General features: G+C 43.7%; 1 protein-coding gene across 7 annotated transcripts in view; it reads left to right on the top strand.

The window, feature by feature from the left end:
- SEC14L5 (SEC14 like lipid binding 5) overlaps window positions 1-19,577 on the top strand; it is a 41,616-nt gene that overhangs the window by 3,426 nt on the left and 18,613 nt on the right. For 4 of the 7 annotated variants that reach the window (XM_054842966.1, XM_054842960.1, XM_054842962.1 and 1 more), the window contains 4 exons: window positions 1,222-1,325; window positions 3,240-3,315; window positions 18,591-18,740; window positions 18,844-18,975. In XM_054842966.1, the coding sequence (XP_054698941.1) occupies window positions 3,253-3,315; window positions 18,591-18,740; window positions 18,844-18,975 (345 nt within the window). In that variant the 5' untranslated portion in view covers window positions 1,222-1,325; window positions 3,240-3,252. Of the gene's footprint in view, window positions 1-1,221; window positions 1,326-1,896; window positions 2,085-3,239; window positions 3,316-18,590; window positions 18,741-18,843; window positions 18,976-19,577 lie in introns of all 7 variants that reach the window. The other 3 variants (XM_054842965.1, XM_054842963.1, XM_054842964.1) reach the window with 3 other exon arrangements.

Here is a 19,577-nt window from a genome sequence, read left to right as displayed (position 1 = left end):
TGGGAGACAGTCCTTCATGAACTTGTCCAGCATGGGCCCTTCCCATGGGCTGCAGTCCTTCACAAACTGCTCCAGTGTGGGTCCCTCCCATGGGGTGCAGACCTTCAGGAGCAAACTGCTCCAGCGTGGGTCCCCCACAGGGTCACAAGTCCTGCCAGCAAACCTGCTCTGGCGTGGGCTTCTCTCTCCATGGGGCCACAGGTCTTGCCAGGAGCCTGCTCCAGCACAGGCTTCCCATGGGGCCACAGCTTCAGGTGTCTCCATCTGCTCTGGCATGGGGTCCTCCATGGGCTGCAGGTGGAACCTCTACACCCCCTCATCCTTCCTCCATGGGCTGCAGGGGGACAGCCTGCTTCAACATGGGCTGCAGGGGAATCTCTGCTGTGACTCCTGGAGCACCTCCTGCCCCTCCTTCTGCACTGACCTGGGTGTCTGCAGAGCTTCTTATATCTTCTCACTCCTCTCTCTGGCTGCAAAAGCTCCCCCTAACTTGTTTTTTTCCCTTCTTAAATATGTTATCACAGAGGTGCTGATGGGCTTGGCCTTGGCCAGCAGTGGTACCATCTTGGAGCCAGCTGACATTGGCTTTATTGGACATGGGGGAAGCTTCTAGCAGCTTCTTGCAGAAGTCACCCCTGTAGCTCCCCCTGCTACCAAAACCTTGCCATGCAAACCCAATACATATTGGCGGCTCTAGTGTCTCTGAATTTTTAAACTGTGCTGGGCTTGGCCAGCTGAAATCATGCTTCTCCCTGGTGTTACCCAATGAATGGCTACAGGTGTGCCTCTAGCTGTGGATTGGGGTTTCTAAGTGGTCAAGCTGTGGTTTAGTGAGTCACAGCTCTTCAGCTGAGCTGTGTTTCCTAATGTGTGTTTTTAGCCAGATGTGAATACAAAGTGGAGCAGGTGGCCTGGGCCACTGTGGAGGTTGAAGTGATATGATGGGTGTTTAAGGAGCAGACGTATTCTGTAGTTTTTCTTTACAAGGTGGTTGAACATACCTGTTAATAATTCGAGTGGACTACATGAGAGAACTTTAAAAACATGTCTGTCTTTTTGGTTCTAAAGCCCTATGAGGATGCATGTCTTCAGCTAATATGGCCCAGCTGTCTGGCAGTAACACCTGAAAATCTTATGTCATTATCAGTGCTAACTATCCATCTGTATCTGTGTGCACTGAGTAGCTACCTTTCACTGCCTGTTCTGATTTTTTTTTTCCAGGAGTTATAGCTGGAGTCCCTCTTGTTTTGAGAAGCAGAATGACTGTCTCACAGCTCCGTTTTGAGGAGAGGGTGTAGAAGCTCTGCTGCTGTGCCTTCCCCAAGGTATGAAAGGTTTCTAGGGCAGGTGTGAGTTATCAGCTGTCTGTCTTCCACAGCTTCCCATGGGTATAATAGTTACTGGCTCTTTTTCTCAAACTTACCTCAACTAGATAAGTACGGGGCAGTAAACCTGTGGCAATCGGGTATTGCAGCTGCTCGGGAGCTACAGATCTGTCCAAGCAGCATGATTAAGGCTGTTGAACTACAGCGTGTGCCATCCTGTTCTGTTACTGGTGACTTTGTTTCTGGGCTGTGAGTGATTCTAGGCTGACTGGTCTGTCCTGAGACTTCTTCCTGTGAAGGTTCACGACCCCCCTCCCACAGAGGTGCAGGAGGTTTAGCAGGTGAGGTCAGAACAGGGAGCAAGATCACAGCTAAATACGTTTGACAAGGCTTCTCTTGCTATATTTGCACTTCCTTGGAAGGTTCCCGCACAGCCTAGGTATCATGCTTGCGTAATCATATTACAGCGTTGCGTTACAAGGTGCCCCGTGCCTCTTGGCTCGGGTATCTGATATGTGATAGCAGCCTGGGCTTCCTGGGTGTTTGCTTGTCCCTGTTTTGCTCACTTCAGTTTGAGTTGGATGCTCTGCTGGTGCATTCTCTCTGCATGTACTTGTTCTGCGTGGACTGGCTTTTAGTACCAGTAAGACTGCTCGAGATCCAGCAGGTCCTGAACGTTGCTCCTCGGGTAACGTGATCCTCTGCAGAGTACCTGTCTGATTGCAAGACCCTTCTTCTGCAAACATTCCCTGTTCTCAGGTACCCAAACTTTTTAAAGTCTTTTTTCCCCCTCTCACTTGCTTAGATTTTACTGTGTAATGGCATTTTGCAGCAGTCTTTCTGAGGGAGAATCTATTGCCGTTTGCCTTTTAATTCATGTTTCACCACAATTTTGGGGCTTAAAATGTCAGGGATAAGTTGTCTTAATGCTCTGACTGTTGAGTTCAGTGCTACACTGCGTCACGTTGCCGAGGGCTGTGTCTGCTCAGCAGTGGAATTTGAGTGGGGTGGAATGAGCATAGTGTCTCAAACCAGCTGTCCAGTCTTTTGTGTTTCTGATGTTCATAGTTGGTATTAAAAGGAGCAATATAAAAGAACCTAAAGGGATTGCAGAAAGCAGCCTAATAACCTTTTTTAATGGTTTATGTACTTCCTTGGGATGCTGGTTATTGATGCATATTTGAGGGTTAAAACCCCAGCAAGAGAATCTGAGGGAGGAATCCTGATGAGAACAGTGAGAGGTGGCTAGGAGAAACGAAATGCTGAGAACTGAATTGTTTCCATTGCATGCAGTTATTTCCTTAGTTCAGCTGGAAGCAGTGGGCATCCAGTCAGTGGGATGTGATTGCTAGCTTAGCGTCAGGCATGTTCTTTAAGCATGCTGTTTCCTTTTCCTTTCTTTTAGTGGGTTAAAAAAGCTGAATGCTACTTTGTGCACAAAAGCATTTAAAACACCGAGATATAGGAAGCCGTGGAAACTTTCAACAAGGTGGATTTTGCGTAATGTAATGCAGAAAAGGGGGATGGGGGGAAGAATTGCCATTTAAGTTTTGCAAAGCTCCTTCTCCAGATTACAGTTGATTCTGGTTTTACATCTCTCTTGTGCTTTAACTATCGTGAGTTTTGTTGGAGTTCTAAGTTGAATTTAGTGCAGTAGTGTTGGGAAGCAGCAAAGGACGCTATCATGTGCTGGACACAGCACTGGGCTGGGACTGCAGAGAGCTGCCTTTTGTTCTGTCTCTGCCACTGACTTGCCGAGCAATGCCGGGCGAGATATTCTACCTAATATGTCTCCTCTTCTCGATTCTTGAGAACGAGTTAAGGCTTCTAGTAAGGTCTGTTTGTGAAAATTGCTAGAATGTATTGCAATGTTTGGTGTAAGGGATCTAAAATGTTCCAATTTCTTTGTTACAGGTGCATAGTAAAAATGGTGCAGAAATACCAGTCCCCAGTTCGAGTCTACAAATATCCTTTTGAGCTCGTCATGGCGGTGAGTAATACTCAGCACTTTTACTTCTCCAGCTGCTAAGGGCTGCAACCTCAGGCCAGTGGGAGGTGGGGAACTGCAGTTTTGGCTAGCATAGTTTTTCCAACCTTATGGGTACATTGCGGGAACAGAGGTTTAGCTCTCAATATCTTTGTCCTTTCTTCAATTTTCCATGAAAAATAAGAATCAACATCTCAGTATTTTAAGAGGCAGTTTAGTCATTAGAAGGGAAAAAAATCCCAACCAAACCCAGCCTTCTGTAATTATTCTTTCACAGGGAAGGAAAAAAATTGTGATGTTCAGGTAGGCAGGGTCAGTTTGTGGCCAGACGCCGTCTTTGCCTTATCATCAAATGCTGTTCAGTTTAGAATCTCTCTAGATCCGATCCCAATCAGTATTGTAGGATGTATGTATCTAGAACTTGGTTCTAAAGCATACTGAGCTTTTTGATTTGGTTAAAAGCTGGAAATCTTCGGAAAAATTCTTACATAGTGTTCTTCCCTGTTCACTCTGAGATTGAAATGTTGGGAGATCTCTCTCCAAATTCTGTGATTTCAACAAGGGGCTTGAGGGCTGTAACTGAAGTTCTTTTGCTAGTGATGCAGAAAGCTAATGTGATCACAGCAGCTTCTTTAGGTAGAGTTTAAAAACATTTGTGATATTCTGGACTTTGTCACTGCTCTTCAAGGTGTGAGTCAATACCCTTCTGAAAGGTTTGCTGTTTGCAATTCAAGGGCAGCCCTGAGCATTTGTCCATTTATCAGAGATGCTCTTTTGAGGCTTTGTTTTGTAATCTGTTGGGCATTTCTACTGGAGGGTTCCCTGAGATTTGGTGTTTGCCACTTCTAGTCTGCTGCTTTCTCCATTGTCTCTCTTCCCTGCTGAACAAGCACACCAGTTTTCTTTGGTCTATTAGAGATCAGGAATGAAGACGGAAAGCTATAGCCACTTTAGGTAGCTGAGATGATTCCCACGAATGGAAGGGAGAGCCTGATGCAATACGTTGCATTCCTTTTGACAATGTTGCCTGTCTGGCCTCCTGGGAAATACGTACCATAAGACTTGTTTTAGCCAAAACAGTCTCCAGTCTTCCGTCGTTAAAACTGGGGGGAGAGATTCTTTGTTTGGTCCTAAATGGGAATAGTGGGCCCTGAAGGTAGCAGCAGTTCCTCAGCTGAGAGCAGGTGCCATTCACTTTGCTCTTTAATTATCAAAATAAACACTTTCTTTTTGACAGTTGGTCTCCCCCCTGTGAATTTCCCACCCCCCCTTCTTTTTCTCTTTCTGGTCTTATCCAAGTTTGCTGTGTGTGTTGACAGTGAAGCTGGTAACATGCTCTAGAAGTGCCCCAACCAGCCTGGGGCCGATCTTTGTGGTAGTGAAACTTTTCTGGCAGTGTTCTTTGCTCTCTCGGTGCATCCTATATTAGAATAAGACACCAGCCTGTGTTATGAAGGCGCTGGTAGTCTGCTCTATGCGTACCTCTCAACATTCCTATTGTCTATGTTAGCAGAATAAACCTCATGCCAGATGCCCGTCAATAGATTGGCTGCTAATATAGGAGGGCTGCCTCTAGACAAATCCTTTGTAAGCTTGTTAGCAGAGTGCCTGAAGGCCAGGGTTTGATGGGTTTATTTTTCAAGTGGCTTAGTTTTATTTGCTTTCAGTTTTTCAGCCTAACGGAATTTAAATTTCCCTGGGATTTCAGGGCTGGAATTGTAAATGTCATCCTTTAAGTGTTCAGCAAACTCAAATTTCTATTACCTTAGCAAAGATATTAGCCCTCTTTCTTATGAAGATCAAGTTACTTGTCCAGGGTCACCCAAAGGACTGTGTAGTGGAGTAGGGAGCTGAATATAGAGCCTTTAGTCCCACTCTAATGTCTTGTGGAAATCATGTGTTCACAGCAGGATCTGCTTTATTATGGCATTATAAAGTAGTGTTTCAATCTAGAGGCAGTCCGCGCAGGCTGAGTTGGATGCAGGCTTTGATATCGCATCTGATATGTTCAGATGGAGTCTTCCATTTGTGTGGAGGCAGTGCGGATTTCACAGAGCTGTCAGGTGCTAGCTGTCAGTTGCTGGAAGTTTTGCAGGGAGAGTGGGCGTACAGTGAAGCTGTTTTGCTCCTCAGCACGTGGCCTTGCTGTTAATCTGCTTCAACATAAATCTGACAGCAGCTTCCTCAGCACTGGGAACCTGATATTCAGCTGCTTTCATCTTTTTCCCCTCAAATGCTTTGTGTGAACCTTTAGGGTGCTGAGGTCTCATGCTGTGGTTAATGATAAGAAAGCAGAATTCATGTGGGTGACCTCAAGCCACCTCTTTATTTTACGGGTATGTCTGCACTGTTCAGCCTAATACACTTGTGCTCGATTCTTCATCTGTATAATGGGGAGAGTCATGCTTCTTGTGGTCTGTTCAGGCTATGTCGTGGGGTAAGTAGTGTTCATTAGGAAAGGTATTTTCCCCCCAAACCTCAGATATTTGGACCCCACTACAGAAAACAATGTGTGTGCTTCGTTCACCTATGAGGGTCTGAGAAATAGGATTGTCATAGCCAAATGAGGCAAACGATTCTTTGCTTCCTGGCCTTGTTCAAACACATCGTGTTTCGCATGCCTTTTGTTGGACCCTACCACCAGGAGCACAATTTATCTTCCTTCGACTTGTACAGAGTGCGTGTGGGTGCAGCTCATCCTCTAGACAGCACGGTGCTGTGCTTGACAGATGAACCGGTGGTTTTACTGTTAATACCTTTGTTATTCTGTGTCTCTGGATTTACACTCTGCTGCTTACTAATACTTCTGCAGGTTGTGTTCTGGGATTTGCAGGCAGTAGGTTTGACGTATCTTTTAAGTCCTTGGAAGGACATCCCCCTTCTTGCTGTCTTCGCCAGTCCTGTGCATCAGAGGAAGTAAAAAGGAATCAGCTTACCGAGTCTCTTCTGGTCAGTCAGGACTTCTGACTTTTTTCCTTTTTTCTTGTTTGAAGAGTCCTCCTTTCTAAAAAGATTTAAACAAAGGATGATCTTTCCTGTCCAAATTCACAGTAGTCACTTTCACCTGCTTTGTTCCTAATCTGCACTCGCATTAAAGGATCAAAAATGTTATGCTCTTCAAATTATAACCAGTGCCTGATGTCTTTATCCCTTATACTTGAAAAGAACCTTGACATTTATTATGCTTTGTTATCTTGTCATATTTTTCCTTTTCATTTTATATCTTTTTTTGTGTGTGTGCGTGTGTCTCCTTTTAAATGGAGCTGTTCCCTCAAATGGGTTGTCCATGCCTCTCTGGGCCTGATCTTGTTTTCAATTAGATCAGCAGGTTTGAGATGGCTGTAAAATAAAATCAGGAGACACAGGCAAAGAAAACCCGCAAGTATAAACATACTTTTTGTTTTCTTTGTGTAGTAGTTGTAGTTTTAAAGCTAAAAGGCGGGTGTTTTTGGTTTTTTTTTTTTTACCAAAATGTTAGTGAGGAGAAGAAATTCAGAAAGAGATAATTCTGCCGCATAGCTCATGAGTGATAACTTACTCTGATGTAAATTCTTGTGAGCCTTCTCTTATGTATGGACATGAGAATTGGATTTGGGTGAGTGAGTCCAAAATGCATAGCTGTACAGGAAACAGAGCTAAGAGAGATTGCATATTTAATATTATTTGTTGCTAATGAACTATTAGGTTAGATGGGATAGTTTTAGCTTTGCACATAGCAGGGAGTTTTGTTCCCCTTAATTTTAGTAGTGCACGGAGCCCTTCACACTTGCAACGGACATCTGCCATTTTCATGTACTTTATAGCATACACTAAGTTCGGTTTTAGGATGGTTCCTAAAGTGACAGATCCAAAATAACCCCCCCCGGGGACTCTTACATAGTCTTGTGTACTTGATGTGTAGTTTGAGTTGCTGCAATAGTAGTGTAAACAAGAACTTCATGATATCATTTGTTAGTTGTCTGGTCCCATTGCAACATTTACAATGCACTTCATGTTCAGCTCTTATTGCTACTAATAGCAATTGATGGTTTCTGCTGCAAGCAAAGGGTCTTTCTGCACAACCTGGTGCTAAGGGGATGCTAAAGGATGCAGAGCCGAAAAAGGGGAATATTCTGCTTGCAGGTTTTACACCTTGAACCAAATCAAACCTTTATCACTTTACTATCCGAGATTCTATCTTTTCTATGAAATGAAAGCTCTGCAAAACACAACACTCATAGGTTAAAGGCTGGGTTTATTTAAAAGCTAAAAAGCTATATGTGAAAATATATATATGTAACTTGACATTTAAGCTTACTGCATACAGGATATCAGCTTTATGTTTGCAGCCTTTGAGAGGTTTACTACTGTTATCTAAAAATATGTCCTGTTTTTGAAAAGACAGAACAAAGATCAGGCATCTGGAAGTTTGCAGCAGCAGCTCTCACTGCATGTACCAGTTTACTTCATGCTTAAGACGAAACTGCTCTTGAGCCCCACATGTGCACTACGTGAGTCAGTGCTTCTTTCTGCTTGACCTCATTTCTTGGTGCTCCCCACGGCATGTGGTGACACATATATGAGCAGCTGAGAGCCCGATCTCTTGAAAATGCACGTGTGGACAGCAGTGGTGGTGTATGTTTCTCACTGCACTGGCTCAGTGGCACTCTTCAGTCTAGGGTGCTTCTGCTACATGCAGGATCAGTTTGGGATGGGGGGGCAGCTGTTCTATGGGTGCATGTGTGTTATAAAGGCGTTTCTTATCTCGAGCATCACTCACACTCTAATAGATCTGTTAGGTGGCAGCTCGTGATTCTCCGCCTGTGTCTGCGAGTGAAAGCTTGGTTAGCTGAGGTCCTGGCCTGCCACCTGTGCTTCCAAGCAGCTCTGAAACTCTCTTTTCTAGTTTTAGTGGCAATTCAGTGGTTTTTTGTTTAGTTCATCTGGAGTTCTTTATATTTCGGGTAAGATAAAGTAGGAAATTAATGGTGTATACTTCTGTTTCTTCTCTATGCTTTGAGTGTCGGGGGCGCTAACAAGCTGAGTGGCAAATTTAGTTCAGACTACAAATTTTGCAGGCTTATTTAGAGTCAGAAATTATTTCACATGGAGTAAGCAGCAGAAAGTATTCCTTCTCCATCATCTTTACTCTCTTATCCTGTAACACAGGGTTGTAGCCCATTGAAAGCAATCATCCATGGTCCCTGTGTGAGATTCTCACACATCTGACGCTACTGAAGCAGTCTTGATGATAGTCACTGGATTTGGCAGGGATCCTCACTCGCCCCTGAATAATCCACCAGCAGATCAGCCTTGACTACACTGGCAAAGCTGCTTTGTGGTCGCTGAAGTTTTGCTCCTTTACAGCAGTTGAGGATCTGGCCCACAGTTACATGCAAGAGTCAAACATGCGGTACGACTAAAATCAAAATGCATCACTTATTTCACAATTGTCCCAACGTTCTTTTGTGCCAAGAGTGTTGGGAGGCTTCTAAATGCAGTCTAATTGAAGCAGCTCCTTGCTATTTCAGCTGTCAGGTTTAGCTGCAGAAGAAACTGAATACTGAGGTTCAGGCCGTGACAGCTGGAATTGCTTTCCATATACCTTTTCAAAATTATTTTTATTTGTGCCTTTTCAGCATCAACATGCATTGTGTTAAAGATGTTGGATCTTTAAGTAGCTCAGTTTAATGATTTCTTTGTTACATTTAGCACATTGAGTATATAAAGAGACTCCTTAAATCCTGCCCTGTCGTGCATGCTCTCCTCTCTAATGCTGTGGTGTCTTAAAGGATTCAATATTTCACTGACTGATCTGGTGATGCTTTTCCAACAGAACCTCTGAGCCCTCTTTTGCTAGGTAGGCACCCCAGCATGGCCCAAACAGCTTGCAATACACCTTGGTAACAGATAAAATGGTGTGTGTGTGGTAAGAGATGAAATGGTGTGTGAAAGCAGTATAATGTAGAAGCAGACTGATGTCTAGCAAGGATCACGTTAGTTCTGTGGGTTTGTTTAGAGTGGCAAGTTCAATGTGTGTGTTCACAGCCCATCCGGTCTTACATAGCAAGACAGCAGCAGCCTAAGATGTGCAGATTGGCTGTCTAGGTCATCTACAGTACAATATCTTACAGTGCCTACAGCACAGATGCACTACAGAATACATTTTTAGAGGTTCCTATATACTTAATTGTAATTACAGCCTGGAATATCCCCATCTGGAGCTCAAAGTTGTCATTATTCCAATATCATCACAGGCTGGTTTTAAAGAAAAGTGAAATCTTAACTAAAATATTTGATGCTGGTTCTTAGTCTCTGCTTTCAAGCATGAACTCTGGAACAAGAAGAGCGCTTGCTGCAGGGAGACCGGAGTGGTTTCTGGCAGCTGGAATTTCTCTGAAGCAGCAGTGGCTGTGCAGAGTAGCCAAAGGGATTGGAGCGGGGCTCTAAGTGCAGCATCTGCAGGAGTGCCAGAGAAGAGGTTCCTGCAGTGGCCTGCTACCCACCGTGTCCTTGGATAGCTGCAGATGACATGGGGTAGAGCTTTGCAGTGTGTAGCCTGCATGCCCAGTGCTCAAAGGCTCCTTTGGAGCTGCTGTAACATAGATAACGACACAGTTTTTCAGATACTGTCTGAAATGGTATTCCTGGTTGATGGCACCCTAGAGATTGAGAGAGAATCAATGTGCAAGGAGGGAAAATGCTTTAAAATAGTTATTCTTCAGTGCTCAATCCATATCACATATGACCTGAAATGTCCTGATAATAATCTGAGCAGTAGTTAAGAAATGGATGCTCCCCTACAAAACAGAATCTGCGCTCTCTAGCAGGATTGTTTGTATATAGAACTTGCCTCTTGAGTGCAGACAAGTCATCTTTGGATGTGGATGGTGGTGTCTGCAGCCATGGTCTGTGCTGGGTATTTTATGAAGGCAGCATCCATTGTCTCTACTTTTTGCCATGTTTTGAAGGTAAATTTGTTCTGATTATCAGAAGCTACTGGGTTAACATTTTATGCACTTACAGAGGATTTAGTGTTGACTCAAGACATGATGTTTCAGTGTGACTTGATGGTTTGAAACCATGCTGTCAACGTACACTATAAATATCCCATCATCTTGCTGTTGAGAAGCATTTGGCAACAAAAGTCTGTAAGTAATGATCTCTGTGTCACCTGGGATGATTCTTCACAGCTGTATTCATGTGCTCGGTCCCTGTGCCCTGCCGCCACCTCCTCCTGGTATTAAGCAGGTTGAGAGTGAGCAATAGTCAGGCTGAGCAAAGAGCTGACATTTCTCTTGTGATTATGGTGTGGGACATTACCCCTTGAGTGAGTAAAAAATGTTTGGTGAAAGCTGTTTACCACAGCTGCTGGAAGTGGATGGAAGAACTGCTTATTTAGTCAGAGTTCTGGAGAACTGCTGGTAACATCTGCACATCTGGACTGCTTAGTGTCTTGTGGGGATTGTACGAGTCTCTTTGATAGCTTTGCATTGCCACTGCTAAGACTCCATTTGCCGGGCAAGAATGGTTTAGGAGCGGATGGTGCTGGCACTATGTGTGGGATGGAGAGAAGATTTACAGTAATTCAAAGAGACTGTACAGGATAGTCCCTGTTTTCTTTAATCTCCTTCCCCAGCTGCAACATGGAGGCTTATTTCCTTGAAGGATGAGTTGTGTCTCAAGCTTAATCTGATCAGTGCAGTCTAGAGCTGGAATGGATGAGCTCTCAAGTAAGCTGTAGTTCAATGGCACTGCAGCAGAGCACAAGGGGACATAACATAGCTAGAGGTATTGCCATTTTCTAACTCAAAGATCCTTCTCTCTTCTGCTGAATGTATAAGTACAGCAGGTAAACAAAAAGATCTTGAGCAGGGACTGAAAGAGGTGAGAAAATTTAGAACCATCATCAATTGTTACGTCTCAAGCAGCACGAGTTTTCTTAAACTGAAGCACAGCAACCTGCCCACGTTCGACCCTGAATTATGGGCCATTTGTATAAATTCTCACAGCAGTTTCTGGCATCACTTTGTAAGCCAGCCTTTTTGATTTTTGGGGAGATTCACTGAGCAGTAAGTGTGTGATGTAACACTTGATTAGGCCACTTTACTCTTTAAGGTGTTAGTCACCTGAGATGTCTGCTTCCTTGCCTTCCTGTTTCAGTGTATCCATCTCTTTCCGCAATGGGCTGTGGCAGATGTGTCCAACCAGCTAGCAATGGTTCCTGGATAAGGCATTGCTTCCATAGGTACTTGTAAAGACCAATGTGTTGTGCTGTTTGTGACCTGAACTGCTCCACCACCAAGTTTCTTCTCACTGATAAGCAGAGGAGAATGCTATAGCAGAACAGCTTGAATGGGATTTTCTTTCTTCTTGGACAGGAGGTCAGGCATGTTGGTAGCTTCCTGAGTTAGCTTGGTACAGCTGCAGTGCATGTCCTGATTTTAGTAGGTTTGCTGTGTCACTCGGTTGTGCCTGTGTTGTAATAGACAGCTGCTGTTCTCTGAATTGTTTCTTTCACCAAAATCTGAAGAAATGAGGCAAATTATTGGCTGTAGTCCAGGGAGAGATAACACTGGGTCAATGTTTGTAGCCTGGGTACTGTGGTCCAGTGGACTTCTCACTGGCAAATCTTTTTCTTCTTTCCAGGAAAGGCGTTTTTTCTCAGGCCCCAAAGATTTTTTTCTGCTACTCTGCAGATGCTCTGCACCTCCTTAAAATGAAGTTCCCTTTCTCTGACTACAGTGCATTTCTGTACCCCAAATACCCATTGGATCCCTCCCCTTTCCTAATTGTTCCATGTGTATTTTATTTTGCCCTACTGTGGCTAGTGAGAAGCTGTTATCTCTTCTAATGATTACAAAGCAAATGGATTATTGTCTGATGAATAAATATGCAAACTCTGTGGTTCCCTTCAGCACTGAGACTAAGTAGGAGGAGGGACTGCAAGATGAAATTATTTTTTTTTTCCTAGAAGGCCATAATCTGAAAATGCCTGAATTTGGAGAGAGATATTTATGTATCATTAGAGCTGCTGAAAAGCTAGTCCAAATGCATCCTCTTCCCACTTAAGTGATGAGGGGTCATATCTTACTTTCATCATCTCTTTTGAAAGGGATGATGATCTGGACATCTTTAGCCCAAAGCCTGATATCGTATCTCCTCCTCGTTTCCCATTCACCTGAACATAGAGACGTACATTTTCTTCCTTTATCCTGGCAAACTGCACATGGCTGTAACATGACCTTGAGGAATCTCGTTAATACAGATATAAAACTCTGTGTTTGATCATGAAAGTTTGAAGTGTTTTAGCTCTTAGTGCAAGGATGAAGTCTTATCCTTGTAACTTATTTATATAATATCGACTATAACAGTTTCTGTCTACATCAGGTGCATAACAGTTTAGTTCCTTCATATGTTCTACGCAATATAATTTTCCCCAATAACTGAACTTTTACATGCTTGAAGATCCCTCTGAAGTTCATCTTGGCACCGTGCAGGACTCAGTCCATATTTTGTCCATTCCTGCGCTCTTGCTCGAACCTGAAATAGCAGATTTCCACAATGCCATCACGAAGGAAGCCCTGCCAGTATAAAAAAACCCCAAACTACCAACTAAACCCTAAAGACATGACGTCCATGCAGCCACTTCAGAGCATCGCTTATTGAGTAGAAGATGAATGTGTTTCTGCCAACTGCTGTTCCAAAATAGCTTGGTATGTTTCTGCATGATTTCATGGTCAGCAGCATGTAGCAGGCAAGGTCTTTATATTTACTCTGCTAAAGGATCTGCACACTGATAGGGAGAATCCAAACCAGTTTGCCTGTTTGTGGTGTATTAGTGAGAAACTTGAAGAATCACTTCTCTTAGGTGGCTGGTGTGGGGAGAAAGCCAGAACTGCTGCCCTGGAAGTCGTTAGGCAGCCCCGAGACTGAGAGGATAACATTCCTTCTAGAATATTAAGATATGAAACTAGATCATCTAAGAAAAGCTGCCTCTTGTTGGAGCACCTCGGAACCACTCGACACCGCGGACGCTGGGCTGGAGGAAACTGCCAGGAGCCTCAAAGTGTGCAGGAGAGTTTGGTTTTTGAGGTATTTTGTTTCATGCGATAATTCATCAACAGCGAAGTCCCTGTTGTTTTGGATTCCAAAGGCCTCTGTTGTGTAATTGATTTCAAGGTCACTTGCTAGAAAAGGATGTTGAAACCCGCAAAGGAGTAACAGGAGTAGCTGTTACAAAAGATCCTACCCTCTGGCCGTGTTCTCTGCATCATGTAGGAAACAGCAGTGATACAGTTATTGTCAGTCTGCAGGAGATGACACTGGCGGGGGGAGTGGGAATACACGCACTGTCAATGTGTAACTGGCAATAGGAAGGTGAAGGACTTGGGGAGGACCTCTGAGCTCTGGAGGGGAAGGGATTAAGCAGGTGAAGTAGGGGGTTTGTAGAGGAGAGTAAGTTCCCCTTTTCTCTATGGTTGTGAGGCTTTAGAATGTCATTTTTTGTTTTGATGTTTGTATTCTTGTATAACTTGTTCTTCTTTGGCATCTGGCTGACCTTCAGGGCAATCTCTTCTCAGAGGTGCTTTTCTTTGTGCTGGTTATTGTGTATTTGACCAACAATTTAGGACACTTAAGTGTGGCTTCCTTGCATTGTCCTCAGAGACTCTCTTTTCACAAGGTATTTTTGCCTGTCACAGTGTTGGTCCCATAATGTTTGGCCAGCATAGGTAAAACCACTCGAATGCATCTCCTGGGAGATTGCTGGCCAAAGCCTGTTATTGCAGGGCAAAACCTCGGTCACAGCACTTCTCATTGATTTCATAGCTATATCACTGTTGATTAATTGTTGCTGGCTGTGATTAATCATTTGTCAGCTCCTGTAGCACTAAGTGGTCTTGGGCTGGGATGCAGAGCCCACTGTAAGCAGTGTGAAATGGCTGTGTCTGTGCTACCGCTGCTGGGGGTTTATGCGGCAAGGCTGGAGAGCCCCCTCCCTGGCACCCTGCGCACACTCACCACAGCTGTGCACAAGCTTCCCTTCGGTGGGAACAATCTGACGCTACTGAAACCACCAGTATCTGTTAGGACTTTCCTGCGTGTTTTAATTATTTTTAGTTAGAAGTTTTTTCCCTTATAAATTTTTTCATTTATTTTCTACTTATTTGAATCTTCTAATTCCAACAGACTGTCATCTGTATCTAAATGATTTATTTTTTTTACACTTTAAATGCACTCAAAAACAATTGGTTATATTTCAAAGCAAAATATTTTCAAGAGTTCAATCAGATCCCAAACTCCTCTGTCTTCACCAGCACTCTTGTGTCATTTCAGTCTGAGGGAGATGACTGCAAATATTTCAATGACACTTGTATTTTGGTCATGTTATGTATACAGTCCACTACAAAAAACCCCAACATTGCACTGTTTGTTGCAAGAATTCTTTCTGCAAGAAATCTGGGGAAAACCAACTTGGTTTAGGGAAGGACACTGGTGGGCCTGAGCCACTGTCTCTTGTGAAATGGTTGCTTTGGGTACAAAGAGAGCACATTAATCTGAGCCTTTAAGAAAATAATTATTGTAAACTGGGTTGTTGAGATAGTTTGCTTCATAAATGAGGTGTATGCAGTGCTTGCCCAGACAGCTCCTGCAGCTGCGCAACTGCTTGGGGACTGTCTTTGGTTCCATCTGGTGTGAAGTCAATGCTAGAGACTGATCATGGTGGGAAAGGAGCCCAAGCTGGGATTCGGGGTGACGTGCTGGCTTGCTTGGGCTGGAGGATTTGCAGGAGGTGTGCGAAGCATGAGCTGGTTCTGCCTGTCCATGTTAATCCCGGTGGGGTTTAGAAGAAGGGAGGGAGTAGCTTCATGGAGTCATTCATTTTATATATATATAAAAAAAAATAAATATTTGATCCTGTCCAAGACTTGGTCATTGAGGTGGTTGTCTTAAAGCGATGTTGTGGGTATGCACTTAAGAGAAAGTAGTGGCACAATACTGCTGTTATTCCTTCTGGGGAAGGAGGGGCAGAGAAGGGAGAGACAAAGCATAGTTCCTATATGCTAGTCAGTGCAGAGTTACTGCAGCAAAGAAACAAAAGAGCAAATGCAGGCAGATTAGCAGCCAAAGTATTAAATCAAGATAATAAGTACTCTGTGCTTTTCATTTGACTGGGATATTCTGTTGTTCACCTTGCAGTCTGCAGAATCATAGAAGAGAAGAAAATAACAACTAGTACTGGCAATTGCTTGGAAAAGAAAATTTAAAATATTTCTGTCTTTGATTTCCTGCAGTTGCTCTGTTGGAGCAAAAAGGTACTGTTGTGTATAGATACTGATTTTGACAAGAGGATGCTGGGTGCGAAAGGTGGATTGTTCTCCTGATAGCTTGGTCTCTTCAGTGATGAAAGAACAGGCACGTTAACAGTACAACTGTATTGTGACTGCAGCGTGGTGCTTCAGCTGTCCTTCATATGATCTCAGGCATCTTCAGCTGCTGTATTTTTAGAGTTGTTGTGCAAAGAAGATTAGCAAAGGACTTAGAATCCTTTTTGCACATCGATATTTTCTCAAATATGGAAATGTTCCACCTGTTTAGGTGATGGATTTGGGCTGTTCTCTTGGTTATATTGCCAGGGCTGTGCATAGACATGTGCCTCCCCGACCTTTCTTTATTCTCCAGATGTTGTTTAGCTGTCTGAAATAGTAACTGCACTCTGTTAGTGGTCATCCTGGTCTTGGTTTTGCTAGATTTAATGACAGTTTATTAGGAAGCCTGTCTCCAGCTAGGTCAAGTGCATACTTGGTGGAGAAAGAAATGGCTGTGTGCTGAGATCCAGTGGCTTTATCTTCAGACTGGAGCTGGAGGTGCCTGGATGCAGCGGTGGTGTGTGGGGCTTCAGACTGGCCATTGTGGTCTTTCAATGGTGAGGAGGTACCTCCAGCTCAGCGCTCCTGGTGAAGCTGTTGGCGTGAGGCCTGTGGAGGGTATCTGTGCTTTGATCGTTTGCTGTCCTGTTAGAACAGCTCTTGTTTCTCTGCAAGCTCACTCTCAAATGTTCCTGGCATAGCTGCAGCCCTGAAAAAGTGGAGGAAAAAAAGCTGCGACCACCATATTTGCGACTTTCTTCTAGTCCAGCTGCTTTGCACTTCTTAAACTTGCGAGAAATGAGGAGCATTTGGGGCAAGAAATCCTTGCCAAGCCTAATCCTGACCCAGAGGAATGGATGGTGTTGGCTCAGCCTTTGCTTGTTCATCCTTGTCCATGGAACACGGAGCCCTGGAGCATATGGTGTTACCTGCTTGCCTGGAGCCGTGAGCTGAGGCGGTGGGGACCGTGCCTGAGTTCAAGGGGTACGACACTGCATAGCTGAGGTTGAGGAGGGCCTGGCACTCCTTGCAGAAAGAAGCCCTGAGGTATTTAGATTTTGATTTGCTGTCAAGTATTTGGACAATCCTAGTACCATTCTCATGTGATCTTTTGGCACTCAAGGTGTTGTCTAGCCTCTGCACTAGCTGCTGTTTTCCGAAGTCATAGGATTAACTGGGGCAGCCTTCTTTTAGGGTAGGGTTTTCAGTTACACTTGTAAAGTGCAGCATATCAGGAGTAGATAGCAGGAAGCATCCTGCGTCAGTGTCTGACATCTGTCTGCAAATTTCCATCGTAACAAATTAAGCTTCTTAAAGCAATAAGTGTGCTTTTTGTTGTATGGAGCCAGGTGGATTGGTGTTGGAAATGGTCACTTGCCTTGGGAAGTTTTATGTTTATCTAAAATGTTTTAGTTTTTCTTGTGATCAGGAGAGAAAAGCATAAGTAAGAGGCCTCACAGATATGGGAAAGTTCTCTGAGAACTGTGACAAAGCAAGCAGTACATTACTCAGTGGCTGGAGAGGATGATTTAAAGACCTGTGTGCCTTGTTTATGGCCAGAACTCCAGCCGGTAGTCTGCTTGCACTTTCCTCCTGATACTAGAGAAATATGATAATCTGAAATAACTTCTATTCTGTTCAGAGGTCTAGGAGCAGGAGATATGGAATGTGTTCTTAAGTGCCTGAGCTATTTTAAGAGCAGGTATTATTCACAGCACCAGGGTATGTGAGTACATACAGGGGCAACCAGCCTTCAAACTGCTGTAGTAACAGAGAATGCAGCCACCCTGACCATGCCCACGGTGCTGTGCATGTGCTGACAACTGAGCTGATCTTGACTATTATCACAGTAATATTTTTCTTTTGTGGTAGATAATTCTCTCACTAGTATTTATATTTTTATGTGCTGTATAAAATGGTTGGGGAGATGGGAAAATGGCAGCAGTCCATAGAGATTAGGCTCAAGTGTGGAATGATAGCAAAAAAAAAAATCTTATGACCAAAATGGTGGAGTTCTGTGTGAGAGTGCAATGGAAAGAGAGCATGGGTTCTCCTCCTGTCACAGCTGTAGCTGAATCCTGGGCTGCTTGTGCAGCTTGTGCTAGTGTTGCTTCAATTACCTATTTACAATAGCATCCCAACATGCAAGAGATTTTTCAGAAATCCAAGGAAAACGTTGCATCCTGCAAAGATCTTGCAATATATAGAGAGATGGAGAAGTCAGGGAAGGAGGAGCAATAGTAGGTAGCACTTATGCAAGTTAACTTTGTTTTGATGCAAGTGCCATGGAATTTTTGCTAGAGCTGATAAAGAAGCTTTGGATAAAAGGCTTTTCAGAGGGACGTGGGCTATTTAAAACAAGGAAGATTTCAGAACCAGGACAGAATTTAGAAATGGATAAATCAAGGCAGAGTGAGTAGCCAATAATTGGTGGTCTTACCCTTGATAGTCTGGGACAACTAGAAGTGTTTGACACATCACATTTTTAAGGCACAGGAGTATTGAATATTTTTAAGTCGCTTCTTCATACAGGCAATATGTCTGACTTGAATTTTATTATCTCTGGGTCAAGACTTTAGTTAGCAGAAATCAGCAGAGCTGTGCTGGCTTTTGCTGACTAAAGATTAGATGCCTGATGTTCAAGTTATTGAGAGTCTTTCCCAGTACACTTTAGCAACAAGTTTTTGTTTGTACTTCATGTGTGAAAGAAAAGTTATATTAAGACATGCTTAGCTAGATGACTGACATGAGGGGGTGCCAGCTCTGTTCGTAACTATTTTGCTTTAACTTCAACCCCTGCATTGGCTCCCTTTTTCTCAGAGGTGAAGGGCATCTGTTTTGTTGGACCCTTGCTATAAGGGAACTAATTCAGAAAGAGTTAAAGTTGATCATAGCCAGAAGGTGGTTTTTTTTTGTTTTCACTTCCAGGCATATGAGAAGCGCTTTCCTACATGCCCAGAGATCCCAGTCTTCCTGGGGAGTGAAATCCTGCATGAATCCAGGAGTGATGACGGAGCTATACATATCATTGAACGGAGCTGCAAACTGAATGTGGATGCTCCTAGGCTGCTAAAGAAGGCAAGTGGCAGGTGGAGTCCTGGATTTTGTTGGCTGGCTAAGATTGTCTCCTAAAGTTACTCTTTCTTTTTTTGCTCTCTTTTTGGTTCTTCATCCTTCTCAGATTGCAGGGGTAGAGTATGTCTTCTTCATCCAGAAAAACACGGTGAACTGGAAAGAGCGTACTCTCCGCATTGAAGCCCACAATGAAACTTTTGCCAACCGTGTTGTCGTCGTCGAGACGTGTAGCTACTCGGTAAGTGCTTTGTTTCTATCTGTCTGTGAAGGAGGTGCTGAAAATCGTGCACTAATATACAGGATGAAGCTGCTTGAATGAATTTGAACACTGGACGGTAGCGTACTAAGATTAGATACTCTTGGACTGGAAGGCCGTTGGGTCTTAGGGTGCGGGCTTTTTCCAGGCTTTTGTGGGGCTTAAACTTTTTTAGGTTGATTGTGATTCTCTGATTGGAGTGTTAGGTGAGAGTAGAAAACACAGATGGTGCTCCAGAGCTGCCCATGTTCTCAGAGTTTCTTCTTGGTTGAAATTCAAGTTAATAAAAGCATCTGGAGCTTGGGCATGTGTTTAGATCTGGTTATTGAGAAGGAAACCCTTAATATTTATTATGATGAGGGACCGAGGGAAGTCAAGCAACTAATTTTGCCCACAAATAAGTGAAAGTTTTAGCACCTTGTCATGATCTTCATGCTCTAAATATTTGGAGACAGGTCTTGAGCCTTATTTGTGGCCTGGGGTGTCTCACTTTGTGGCTGTACCTTCAGGAGCAGCATGCCATTTCATTGTAATTGTGCTATTAGGGCTCAGTCACCATTAAATAGCTTCATCTGTTTCTGGAA

This window comes from Grus americana, chromosome 15 (assembly GCF_028858705.1).
Source record: "Grus americana isolate bGruAme1 chromosome 15, bGruAme1.mat, whole genome shotgun sequence".
Classification (NCBI taxonomy): Eukaryota; Metazoa; Chordata; class Aves; order Gruiformes; family Gruidae; genus Grus; species Grus americana.
The sequence above is the reverse complement of the archived record's forward strand: the minus strand, read 5'-3'. Positions and strand labels throughout refer to the sequence as shown.